The 13934-nt window shown below is 45.6% G+C and overlaps 1 protein-coding gene across 1 annotated transcript in view; it reads left to right on the top strand.

The window, feature by feature from the left end:
* Positions 1-345: 345 nt before the first annotated feature.
* Positions 346-13934, top strand: part of BTBD1 (BTB domain containing 1) — a 41974-nt gene continuing 28385 nt past the window's right edge. The window contains exons 1-2 of the mRNA XM_030317272.1: positions 346-820; positions 11752-11908. Coding sequence (XP_030173132.1) covers positions 414-820; positions 11752-11908 — 564 coding nt within the window. The 5' untranslated portion in view covers positions 346-413. The remainder of the gene's footprint in view (positions 821-11751; positions 11909-13934) is intronic.

Raw genomic sequence — 13934 nt, forward strand, 5'->3', positions numbered from 1 at the left:
CTAGGGACCTGCCCCTAGTACACGTGGGAAGCGCCGCGGCTGGTGAGGAGGGGTCCGAGAGAAGGACGGGCCGCGGGCCGGAGGAGGCGCGGGGCTTGCAAGCGCGGGGCTCGCACAAGGTGAGCAGGGTGACCCTCCAGCCGCGCGGTGCGCGGATCCGCGCGGCCCCGCTCGGGCGGCCGTGCGCGCCCCCGCATCCCCGCGTGGCGGGCACGCGCTCCGGGCCGCTGCGGGCGGGGCGGGGCGGGGCGGAGCGGGGCGAGGGCGGGGGCGGGGCCGGGGAGGCGCCCGGACGCCGGAAGCGCCTTTCCCGGAAGGCACCGAGGCGGTGCCGGCCTCCTGGGGCGGCCTCGGCGATGGCGGCTGGGCGGCGGGAGCTCTCTGCCTAGCCCGAGGAGCCGCGCCGCTGGAGGATGGCCTCTCTCGGGCCGGCCGCTGCGGGCGAGCAGGTCTCTGGAGCCGAGGCGGAGCCGGGCGCCGCGGGGCCTCCGCCTCCTCCGCCGCCGCCGCCGTCCTCTCTGGGGCCCCTGCTCCCCCTGCAGCGGGAGCCACTGTACAACTGGCAGGCGACTAAGGCGTCGCTGAAGGAGCGCTTCGCCTTCCTCTTCAACTCGGAGCTGCTGAGCGATGTGCGCTTCGTGCTGGGCAAGGGCCGCGGCGGCGCGGCCGCCGGGGGCCCGCAGCGCATCCCCGCGCACCGCTTCGTGCTGGCGGCCGGCAGCGCCGTCTTCGACGCCATGTTCAACGGCGGCATGGCCACCACGTCGGCCGAGATCGAGCTGCCCGACGTGGAGCCCGCCGCCTTCCTGGCGCTGCTGAGGTGAGCGGCGGGCGCCCGGCCTGCCCCTGCGCGCGAGCCTCCCCCGCGGCCTCAGTTTCCTCCCCGGTCAGGGACGCGCGGCGGGTCCCCCTCTGCCGGCCGCACGGCCGACCGCCGGTCGTCGGGGTCACGGTCTCAGTCTGCGTCCGCTCAGCGAGCGCTTTTCCTTTCCAGTCCGGCATTGTCACCCGACCTTCGGGACTAGAGAACGGGCGTGGAACGGGTGTGGACCAGGTTGTCTTGATGGCCCGTTTGCAAAGTTTTAGGGTTTTTTTTGTTGTTGGGGGAGAGGGGAAGAGGTGAGAAGACTTGGCGGACCGACGGCTTTTTTTTTTTTTTTCCCCCTGTTGGTTGGTTTGTTTTAAATTCTGACTCCTTTTTCGTTTGCGTGTTTATTAGTTGTCGGGACCCAGGAAAGGGAATGCCAAAAACAAGTAGGTGTGGCTTTACCTGGCTCGGCGTTTCTGCAGACAACGTCACATTTGCTTAAAAACCAAATCCAGCCGCGGGTGTTAGAGTTTCCTTTTTTGCCTGTTTCAGTCGATAATACATCGACTTCTGGTTAATTTTGGATGTTAATATTGGATAACGTTAATATTGGATAACGTTATCGTTTGACGTTAATAGCCTTTATTCGCAGAAGTCCAGTTAAGGAGGTGTTGTTTTCCACACTTTTACAAATGGGACCGGGGCCCAGAAAAGTCCAGTGACTGGCGGAGGTAACAGCAAACTCCTAGGGAAGACCATGTGTATTTTATTATATGGAGATGGTTTTAGCTGCCTGACCACAGTGGGTTCTTCGGAAAGGAGCAGAGTCTTGGGTGGTACTGAGGCAAAAAAAAAAAAAAAAAAAGAGGTCAGTGAACGGATAAATAGCCCACAAAAGGCTCACAGCTCAACCGGGAAGATCAGTAGGAAACTGAGTACAAAGTTAAAACGAGTAGAAAAGAAATAGCAAGATCCCATAAACAAATGGTAAAGGGCAGGATAGATAACTTAGGTAAAGAAAAGATAACAACTAATTGACAAAGAATGTTTAACCTCAGTAATTAAAGAAGTGAAAATTAAACGCGGAGCGAATACTAAATTCCTAGTATTTTAAAGATAATATTAGGGGCGCCTGGGTGGCCCAATCTGTTAAGCGTCTGACTTCAGCTCAGGTCATGTTCTCACATTTGTGAGTTCGAGCCCCGCGTAGGGCTCCATGCTGGGAGCTCAGAGGCTGGAACCTGCTTCGGATTCTGAGTCTCCCCCTCTCTCAAAAATAAATTAAAAATATATACATATTGGAGAAGCCCTCTGTGACGAAGATGGTAAAACAGTTTGGCGCTACAGATTCCCTCCCCCCCTCTGAAGTATTGAAGTACTGAAAAATGTGTACAAAAATATTTACAGCTGGATTATTTATAGTAGTATGGAAGTAGTCAGCTGGAGGAAATGGTTAGATAAACAACGTTGGGTGCATTGGATGGAATTAATGTCACTGAGCATGGTACTGATGAAGACTAGGTTATATGAACACGAGAAACGTGTGTAATAAATAGCCCTGAAAACTGCGCACGGTGAATAAAACTGAAAAGTAATAGAACAAACATATACCTAGTGACATGGATGGAAGGAAGCATAACAAAATGCTAACCAAAGTTGTATTGGACCGGTAAAACGATAATGCTTTTTTTTCTTCTTTTTTCCTTTGTTTCTCATGTTTTCTGCAATTTAGTTAAATTACAGTTATGAAGAGAGAAAAATTAGCTAAAAACCTAGGATCTGGGTCATTTTGGATTTTGGTTTGAACTGATGAGAGGATTGTTGTAGCTCGTTTATAAGTATCTTAGAGTGATTTGTTGGTCTACCTCATTATAATCTCTTTGAGTACTTGTGAAATTCGAGATCCCTTCCTTCCTCTCTAAAATATTGTAATGTTTGGAGGTGGGACCTTGAGAGCCCTTTTAATACTCTCTGACATACTAATACCAGTTAAATCTGAGAGCCCCTGCTCTAAAAATATTGCCGAGGAGTTTTTTCCTTTAAAAAAATAGAGATCGGTAAATAAGAATGTAGAGGGAAAAATGCTTAGCTCGTATTTTTACTGAAGCCGTTAGTCAGTCCTTTCCTATCAACAGAAAATAAGTGAATTAACTGTAAAGTCTTTGAAATTTTCCTCTTTTCAGTGTGGTTATGGTATTTGTCCTTCAGATTCCAGTCTTGTTCTTTTTTTTTTTTTTTCAATGTTTATTCATTTTTGAGAGAGAGAGAGACAAAGCATGAGCTGGGGAGGGTCAGAGAGAGAGGGAGACATAGAATCTGAAGCAGCTTCCAGGCTCCGAGCTGTCAGCACGGGAGCCCGACATGGGGCTGGAACCCGCGAACCGTGAGATCATGACTTGAGCTGAAGTCAGACGCTTAGCTGACTGAGCCACCCAGGTGCCCCGATTCCAGTCTTGTTCTATTGTGAAATGATATCTGGACTGGAAGGTATTGGCCACCTGTGAAACATAGATGCCGTCCTTGCTTGTTATTGTGTGACAAACAGGTGTCCCATAGTACTTGCTGAGTGGGGACAACAGGTTAGCTTGGCCTATTTTTATTATGTTTACAAATTGAATCAGTTAACATTATAAGAAACTACTTGTTTTGATCTGCCTGACCTTTAAGTGATGTTCTTCAATTGTTCATTTGAGAAATGCTGTGTGCCTCCCTGCACCAGTTGGTGTTTTAGATGTTGGGTGCAGCAGTGAAGAAGAAAGAGCCGCTGCCCTCAAGTACTTCATAATCTAGTAAGGAGAAACAAAGATGTAATGTCAAGTACTGATAAGTGTGCTGAGGAAAAATGATCAAGCCGTGAGGGAAGGAGCATTCTAAGCAAGGCAGAGTGTGTTCAAGGCCCTAGATTTTTCCTGTTGCGGGAACTGCAAAGGTCAACCGGTGCTGTTTGAACGGAGTGAATAAGGGGGAAAGTGGTGGAAGATGAGGTCAGGAGGATAGGCTGGGCAAGGTCGTGCAGGGCTGTATAGCCAGGGAAGGACGTGGGTATGTGCTAGGAGGGAAGCCTTTGGAGAGTTTTCAGTAGGAAGTGATGTGATCTGATTTACGTTTTTAAAAACTCATTCTGGCAGTTGTTCGGGGATTAGACTGCAGAGGGAGTAAAATGGGCAGCAGAGAGTTAAACTAAGAGGCTTTTGCAGTAGTCCAGGCAAGACATATGGTGGAGGGTTATACCAGGGTGGTGGGATAGGTGGGAGAAGTGGTCAGGCTGCAGATACATGATTGACTTTTGAACAATATGAGTTTAAACTACGTGGGCCCACTTGTACACAGATTTTTTTTTTTTTTTACGTTTATTTATTTTTGAGAGAGTGAAACAGAGCACAAGCGGAGGAGGGGCAGAGAGAGAAGGAGACACAGAATCCAAAGCAGGCTTCAGGCTCTGAGTAAGCGTTCAGCACAGAGCCCTATGCGGGGCTTGAACCCACCAACCGTGAGATCATGACCTGAGCCGAAGTCAGACACTTAACAGACTGAGCCACCCAGGTGCCCCAGATTTTTTTTTTTTTTAAACAAGTAAAGTACAGTACTGTAAATGTATTTTCTCTTCTCTTACGGTTTCCTTGATAATATTTTCTTTTCTCTAGCTTCCTCAATTGTAAGAATATAGTATATAATGCATATACTAAGTATGTGTTAATTGTTTATATGTTATCAGTAAGTTTTCAGGTCAACAGGCTATTAGTAAAGTTTTGAGGGTAGTCAAAAGTTATATGGAGGTTTTTGACTACAGGGAGGGAGGGGAATGGGGAGTGGAGGCCACGCCCCTGATTCCTGTGTTGCTCAAGGGTCAACTGTATTTTGAAGGTAGAACCAGGAAGATTTCTAAGACATCCAAGGAGGGCAAGAGTATAGCCAGAAATACGAACCCGGAGTTTGGGGAAGAGCTTCTTGGTGAACATAAATCTGAAAGCTAAGAGTGAATGACTGGTCTTTAAACCATGAAACCAAATGAGGTTACGTAGGGAGGGAATGCGGGTTGTGAAGACAGGTATGAAGATGAGCCCGGGGAGCCTCCAACCTAGAGAGACGTAGCAGGGGGGAGAGTAAAATGAGGCCAAGGGACCGCTGCCAGTGGAGTTAGACTGGAAAGCAAGGAGCGGGATATCTTGAAACTCAAGTTGCAGAAAGCCTTTCGATAAAGAGAGAGTGGTCAGCCATGTTAAATGCTGCTGAGATGTGGGTGAAATGAGGATATTGAATCGATTATTGGTTTTGACAAAATGGAGGCCGTTGATAACCCTGGCAAGAGTGGTTTTAGCAGCTGGATCAGAATAGGTTGGGGAGAAAATAGAAGGTGAGGAACTGGAGATGGCTGCTCTCAACAGCTCTCTCAAGGAGTTGTGTGGCAGAAAGGAACAGAAACGGAGTGGTGACCGGATTCTGTCTTCAGCTGCCCTCGTCCTTTCTGTTAACTCCTGGCGTTAATATACTCCCCCAGCTATGTGGCCAGACTTCCACTTGGTTTTAGAATCCCACTTCCAGCCGCACATTCACAAATGAATGTCTAGTACCCATGCAGGTGAACATGGAAATGATAAGAATAGTGTGACATTTAGTGAGTGTTTACCGTGCCACTTACTGTTGCTGAGTACCTTATGTGCACTTAAATTCCCACAGTCTTTGAGCGGGTACTCTTTATTTTTTTTAGATTTTATTTTTAAGTAATCTCTGCACCCAAAGTGGGTCTTGAACTGACAGCCCCGAGATCGAGAGTCATGTGCTCTGCCGACAGAGCCAGCCAGGCTCCCAGAGCAGACACTCCTATTATTACACTCTTTTATCAGTCAGCTTTTGCCACAGTAATGCTATAACGCACCCTAGGGTGTTGGGGGACTTGAAAAACATTCCTGCCCATGAATATTCTCACTCTGTGGGTCAGTTGGGAAGTGACTTCAGTGGGCTTGGCTCCAAGCTGTGGTTTGGTTCCAGTCTGCCCCACCTGTTTCTCATCCTTTTTGGACCATTCCTGAGGGTTCCACTTCCTCCTCCTAATTTTTTTTTCCTGCATTGCTTCAACCAGACCATGCCTTTAGTCTAAGCTGTCTTCACTTTCTACATTGTTAACAGGGTTATCTCTGTAGTGTCCATATAGTCTCATGTAATTCCCCTGAGTCTTTGACTTTTTGCCTGCAGGATGAAGTGTCAGCACCTTAGGGGACACACAAGACCTTTGTGACTTGGTCTCTGTATCTTCCCTTTCCTCTTTCCACTACTCAGTGCCCCGACTCTAATTGCCTCTCATTTCTTATTTCAATGCCTGCCTTCTTTTTTTTTTTTTTTTATGTTTATTTTTGACACACAGAGAGAGAGTGAGTGGGGGAAGGGAAGAGAGAGAGAGAGACACAGAATCTGAAGCAGGCTCCAGGCTCCGAGCCGTCAGCACAGAGCCCGATGCGGGGCTCAAACCCACAAGCAGTGAGATCATGACCTAGGCCGAAGTTGGACGCCCAACCAACTCAGCCACCCAGGCGCCCCTCTTTTTTTTCTTTTTTTAATGTTTATTCATTTATTTTGGGGTGGGAGGGGGAAGTACAAGGGGGAGAGAGAGAGAGAGAGGGAGGGAGGGAAGGAGAGAGAGACAGAGAGAGGGAGAGAAAGAGAGAAAGAGAATCCCAAGCAGGCTCCACACTGTCATCTCGGAGTTCAGTGCAGGGCTCGATCTCATGAACCGTGAGAGCATGACGGAGCCGAGATCGAGAGTCGGACACTCAGTCGACTGAGCCTCCCAGGCGCCCCTTTAATGCCTACCTTCTGAGGCCTTTGTACTTCTCAGTCTGTCTGCTAGAAGGTCTTCAGAATCACTGCACTTTAGATGGACTTCACATAGGCTTTACCTCTTCTGTAAAACATAATCCCACCCGAAGGCAGAATTGAGCACTGCCTCATCTGATGTCTCTCATAGCAAGTTTAGTATCTATTGCTGTAGAGCAAAACACTCCAGCATTTAGCGGCTTAAGTCTAGTTTCATTATCTTTCACAGTTGTGCAGGTTGACTGAGGTCAGCTGTGTGGTTCTGTGACGTCTCCTTTGGGTCCCCCTGCAGTCATAGTCCTATGGCAGTGGAGCTGGAGTCCCCTGGAGGTGTGAGGCAGAGTCTGGGGTGACTGAGCCTTTCTCCTCCCTGCGTGGCTTCTCCAGCTGATCTTTCCAGCCGGGGATCTCGACTTCTTGGATAGCAGCTCCAGTCTTCTGAGAATACAGAAGCAGAAGCCGCCAGACATCCTCCGAGGGGAGGCCGCGGACGGGGACGGTGTCCCTTCTGCCACATTCTGTTGGTTAAAGGGAATCACACAGGGCCAGCCCAGGTTTATTATGGGACAGATCTATAGAAGGCCATGGATAATAGAAGGCATGATTGATTCGGGCTATCTTTAGAGATTAGTTATCACACTGTGCCTGATAAATAATTCTGTTGTAATTGTGACGCTACTCTTTAATCATTTCATTACCAAACCGTAAGCAAGCTTTCTGCGGGCAGGGCTGTCTTATCCAGGTTTGTATTTCTCAGACCTATCCCAGTGCTTGGTATTATAGTCCCTCAGTAAATGTTTTTGAGTAAAATGAATGAGTCAGTGGTGATACAAAGTTTCGTATACGCGATCTTATAATTTTTCTTATTTATAATCAAATAATAAAAATCTTACAATTTTTCTAATTTAAAATCATATTTTCCCCATTGCTTTAAAAAATTTTTGCTTAAATACTGAGTTTTCTCTTTTGGGAAAACCTTTAGTCTTTGGGAGGGCTTTGTCCTTAAAGGTAGTAAATGAGGGCTGAAATGTTCATTTTAAAATAAAAAGAATTGTGGTAATATCATTAATTTGTAATTATATTTTGTAAGGCTTGGCTTATTTTCATATTCTAGCAATTTTAATAATTAAATAGAATGTAAGAAAACATGTAAGTAAAATATGAACCAAGATAGTTCCTGGATTTTTAAATAGCCTATTTTCTCATTAGAAATGAAAATGATTCCTTTGTTGTGTTACATAGAAGCTTGTATGGAATTGTCTAGTCAGGTAATAGGTAAATATTAAGGGTTAGCCGTGTGCCTACACTGTGCCTGGTATTGTAGGAAAGATGTTGGGGGAAAATACAAGAAGCATAGAGTTCCTTTTCTTATTGTTTACATACAACAGAAAGAATTTAGAACGTCTTACCAAAAAACACAAAGATAAATAAAGCCAAGATGAAGCTAACACAGAAATGCATGCTATCGGGAAACTACAGATTTCACCTTAATTGTTTTAGCAGCTAATGCAAAACAAGAAACCTAGCTGGTCAGTTATAATTCATACATAGTATTTGTCAGGTTGAAAACAAACCACCTGCTTAGGGATGCACAGCTCTGTCTGATAATCAGACGAGTGAAAAAATTCCTGGCGAGGTTTCCTCATAAAGAAGGCTTTACTGAAATGAACAGTGTCCTTAATCCGCGTTTTTGGATATAGATGTTTCTTTAACATATTCCTTGATGTAAGCCGAAGGTGTAATACCAAATTGTAACTTAATAAAAGCAAATTGAACGGGGTGTGTGTGTGTCTCAAATAGAATAGTCTAAAACCGCAATTCTCTCTCGTTCCTGGCGTGTTCTTCCCACCCTCTGGTCATCTTTTAGATCGTCCCTCAAGTAGAAATTTCTCTAGGGGGCTTTTGCAGATGTCAAAGCCCCCACTTGTAGATGCTTACAGAGCCATGTACTTGTGTCCTGAAGTTTGAATCTACTCACATACAGAGGCAAATGGTAATAAAGGCCCCACATTTCAGTTCTTTATTTTGTAACTCTAGTAATTTTTGCCTGAAAAAAAAAATTAAAGCAGATAGATGTAAAGATTCTTCCTACCTTGCCCTTAAAATTAAAACGTCATAGGTTTCTAATTCAGGAGGGGAACCGAGCTTGCAGTCAGCCTTCTATCTCTCTCCCAGTTCAAGTGACTGTAAGAAAATACAAAAGAGAATAAATCCCTTCATGGAAAGAGAGGAAGGGAAATGGATTGGAAGCCAACAGTGTGGAAAAGGGACAGAGCAGTTGAAAGTGTGCTGGTAATGAAAGCAAGCAGATGACTGGAGCCCAGAGTCCAGAGCCTGGGGGCTGCGGGGGTGGGCGCTGCCTTCCCTGGCTCCGCCCCGCGCAGTTCGAGGCCCTCGAGGCCCGGGTGGGTAGTGAGGATGGGGGGAAATGAGAAGGTGAGCTATAACATGGGAGTCAAATTTAAAACTGGCTTACAGCCTACATCCTTGGCCAGCTCTTTCTTGCAGACTAACTGCCGATGACGACCTCGGGACAGGCTCCTCTTTAAATGAACGGAGCAAACTGCCTGGGACAGCTCAGGGACCCTAGAGTAATGGCGTGAGGCGGCCCCTGCCCCAGCTCCTTTCCCACTCCCATGCAAGGTGCCGGTCGGCAAGCCCCCACGCACAGAGCTCTCAGCTGGCCCGTTCATTTGGGGGATGGTTTTAGCTGGAAAACGGGCCCATCTACAGACGCAGAGAAAGCCTGCTACTAGAATTCCAAACTGGAGACAACCACTGGGCATTTGACATGTGAGGAAAATGAGAACATGAACGACAAAGCCCGAAACAGATGATCCTGGAGGAAGTAGATCATTCAGGAAATGGAAAGGAACCTTAAAAACACTGGCTAATAGCATCTTGGAGACTTAACATTTTTGCATCCATAAAACAGACATGATGCTGTGGAGGTGAAAAAGGACAACTAGGAAGCAAGAATTCTTAGAAATGTGAGCGTGTGATTGCTGGGAAGAAAAACAGAAGGGCCGGGAGACAACAGCAAGGAGATCTTCTAAAACAGAAAAATAGCGGACATAAAATAATGAAGCAACGTAAAAATAAATAGCTAACGTTTGCTGAGGCTAAGTATTTGTCAGGCACTATTTAAAACACTTCACGTATTATAATTTCTGCTAATCCTCATGCGCCCGTTATGAAGGGGAGACTGTCACTCTCCTCTCTTTTCAGAAGGGAGCACCACTGATGGTAGTTTGTTTAAAGTCACGTGGCTGGCAGGTGGTGGCACAGGCCCAGACCCAAGCCATCTCTTCCTGAGGCCACACAGATAAAATGGCGCTCACCTGGTGGGCATGACAGTCTAGCACTGGAGGCAGACAGTGCAGAAAGGGGGTGTTGATGTTAGACAGCTTTTGTGTTTCCTCGTCTTCTAAATGCAGGTAACAGCACCTGCCTCCCTTGTGGGAGGATTACATGAACTGGCACCTGTCCCATGGCAGGCACTCAACAAATGTTCATTTTCTCTCTTCCTTTTGTTCATCCCTTTCCCCCTGACTGTAAGGGATTGTGCCTTACTTGGTTTTTAATTCCTTGTGCTCTTCACAAAGTGTGGCACGTAACTTTAAGCTAAATAGTATAAGGGTAATACAGAATGTTGACTTGAGTCTCTAAAAGGAGGTTTTTGGAAAAAATATATATATTTTTTAAGTTTATTTACTTGGGGGTGAGAAAGAGGAGGGGAGGGGCAGGGAGAGAGAGGGAGAAACAGAATCCCAAGCAGGCTCCGTGCTGTCAGTGCGGAGTCCAATGGGGCTCGAACTCGTGGAGCTGTGAGATCACGACCTGAGCAGAAATCAAGAGTCAGACACTTAACCGACTGAGCCCTCCAGGCGCCCCAGAAAAAAAGAATACGGTATTTTGAAATGGTGTAATCCTGAAACACAGCAGCCTTCACTGTCAAGGTTGAGCTGTGGAGGAGGATGAGCACGAGCAGCCTCCACCTGGGATAGTTGTAAGCTCGGTGATGCTATGAGGGGAGCGCCGGTGTTTGGTTGTGGCGAGAGGCTGCGGGGAGGTGAGGAGCTAGCGGTTCACCTTGGGTGGTGACTACGGACACGGGAATGAAGGGAGAGGAACTGGAAAGCCGGAGGGTAGGGACATGAAATAGAGCCTCCCTTCTTTGCGGCCTCCCGGGGCATAGAAGGTTCTGAAAGATGTTAATAGGTTTTCCTGTTTTAGGACTTGGGGCCCAGGAATATACGTGTAATAAGCATTGTAACGTCTTTAGTATCTCTCAGATGCAGTTGTTCTTAATGCCATACTTCTCCCCTCGACTTTCCTGCATGTGGTTGGGAACTGGACAATCCGTGCAGGGTCTCTGAGGAGCCACAACAGGGGCCTAGGGTTGATATGTAGAAGCTCCCGGATAGTTCCACAAGAACTGCGCAGGCCTTCCCTGAGAATCGTATGCTTTATTCGCAGCTCTATGAAGCTGATCTATCTAGCGATCTGGCAGTTAGCAGCAGCAAACTGGGAGGAGGCAGTATTGAACTGATAGTGTTTTGAGAGAACATTGGACCTAAATACCCAAAAGCACATAACAGGGGTCATTTAAGATATTATTAAATTGTTTATTCCTCCAAAGCCCCAGTGATCGTCTGTGGGCATTTTGCTAATTTGGAAATAATAATAAAAGGTTAAAAGATGCCCAGAATAACAAGACACCATTATCAGCAAATACATGAATGTTTGACCCCTAGAGGTATGAACCTCAGCTATCCGTAGATTTGTTTAAATGAACGTCCTTTGATGACGGAAAGATAAGTGAACGATTCCTGTCCTGAGCTGCTAAAAGACCTCTGAAAATTTGGCTTAAGAGGGAGGAGTCTGTGTTGTGATCTTCACTTCAGTTTTGTCTGTAAAATGGAGACACTGCCTTACTGAGGACTGAGTAAGAATAAAATGAGATGATGTACGTGCAAAGGCCCTGTAGCCCTGCAAAGTTGGGTGTAAATTTCAGGTGGTTTTTCAGTGTGCTCATTATCTTTGAAAATATTCCTCAGAGGTTTCACGCTGGTGGATTGCTTCTCTAAAATACTAATGGCCATCTCTGTAATTTCCCATTTGCTTTCCAGATTTCTGTATTCAGATGAAGTTCAAATTGGCCCAGAGACGGTTATGACCACTCTTTATACTGCTAAGAAATATGCAGTCCCAGCCTTGGAAGCACACTGTGTGGAATTTCTCACCAAACATCTTAGGGCAGATAATGCCTTTATGTTACTTACTCAGGTAAGTAAATGTAGCTAAGGTCCGTATCCTCATAACTACGTGAGTATTAAGTATTTCCTGGAGAATTCTAGATTAACTTAAAGTATATGTAATTATTTTTATGGTACCATTCAGGGAAGTATATCAGATTCATATGATTTTAGAAAAACAAATTAGAGTCAAGACAGTATCATGTAAGAAACTGAGGCTTTATGTAAGCAGGCTACTGTGACTCAAAGTCACACGGATGGTTAGGATTGGAATTGGAATTGGGATCCAGTTTGTTCCTGCTGCGATTGAGCATGTGATAGCGTAGGGTTTTCTGGACGTCTTTTGTCTCAATTTTTGTTGGATCTGGAATAAAGATTTTTGTTGGATCTGGACTTTTTAAGTGCAGATAAGTTCCAAGGTTTACTGTCTTTGTACTTAATCTGAAAGCTTGGCGGAATTAGAATTTCAGGTTTATGTGAAATGTTCTTTCTCTGATATTTAAAAGTTTCCACTAAACATAGTATACATGCAGAAAAGTACACATTATCTTAAGCACTCAGTCTGATGAATTTTTACAAACTGAACACATCTGTGGAACTATTAGCCAGTCTATATCATACTATTTAGCATTTGTTAAACGCCTGTAATCTGAGCTTTACTTCAGATATAAATAAATCACTTGTTTTTCTTTTTAGACCAAGTTATAATACCCTTGTATGAATTGTTTAAAAAGTTCCAAGCCAGCCTATACCATGTGCTAAGGGTTGAATTGTTTCTCCAAAATTTATGTGTTGAAATCCCAGTTCCCAGAACCTCAGAATGTGATCTTATTTGGAGATAGGGTCTTTACAGAGGTAAGCAAGTTAAAATGAGGAGAAAACAATTGTAAGCTGATAATATATAATCCTGTTGACTATTAGTACTGGAACCGGTCACAGATGTCCCCTAGTTCACCTCTTTCATTTTCCAACTGGAAAACTCAAACCTGGGCCAATGGACTACCTGCCCAAAGGCTCCCAGCAGGCTGGCTGGGGCCGGGGCCCAGAGCTCGGGTTGCCCGGCTCTGCGTCTGTTCTGTCATGTGGAAATTGTATGATGGCACCTTTTGTTGCTGTTGTTTGTTCAGTCATCTGTCAACAAATATTTGAGGTTAGGGAAGAAAGAGCACACCGATGTCACCTCGTGGACATAGTCGCCGAACTCCATTCTGGACATGGTGCGCCAGACACTAAGCTAGTCACTTTGCGTGTATTATCACAGTTAGCCCGCACTGCAGCTCTGTGGTGCTATTTACTGTTGTCCCCATTTTAAAGCTGAAGCAATGGAAGTGTAAAGGGGTAAATATCTTACTTCACGTTAGACAGCAGGTGCTAAACCTAAGATCCCAACCTTCAACCAGTCGTTCTTAAGGTGTGGTGATACTGATAGTAAGGATGATAGCAGAATGTCTTGAGTGGTGATTGTGTGTCAGGACTTTGTCTGCATTAGTTCATTTAATCTTCTACAGTAACTTTGGGAGGGGTAGGTGTTCTAGGTTTTCTTATTGTCCCCACTTAACAGGTAAGGAGACAGAGGCAGAAATACGAGTCAATTTGACCAAGGTCATAGAACTGTTAAGCAGCATATCCTTGCATTTCCCCCTCTTTTGAGTTTGTGATGAAAATCTATTATGGAAGTTGATATTCCTCAGATTCTTTATCGTCCAAGGGTTTTAAGGTATGTGGAGGGGATCACTTAATTACTTTTATTTTAAAAGCTTATGGAAAAATTCAGAAACCAATGAATGAAACTCTGACAATTAAAATACAGTTTCTAGTTCCGCAGGTCCAAGGTGAGACCTAAGAGTCTGCATTTCTCATGAGCTTTCAGATGATGCCAGTGCTTCTGGACCACACTTTGAGTAGTAAGGGTTAACAGCTGTCACTACGAGAAAGAAAAGGAGCTTTTCAGCGTGTGGTTGGTCTGAGAACCCAATTTTACTGCACATTTTTCACTGCTGGGGTCATGTGAATTAGCCCACGAATTGTCATGTGAAGTTCTTCTTCCTGCCAAGTGA

Source organism: Lynx canadensis, chromosome B3 (genome assembly GCF_007474595.2).
Source record: "Lynx canadensis isolate LIC74 chromosome B3, mLynCan4.pri.v2, whole genome shotgun sequence".
Lineage (NCBI taxonomy): Eukaryota > Metazoa > Chordata > Mammalia > Carnivora > Felidae > Lynx > Lynx canadensis.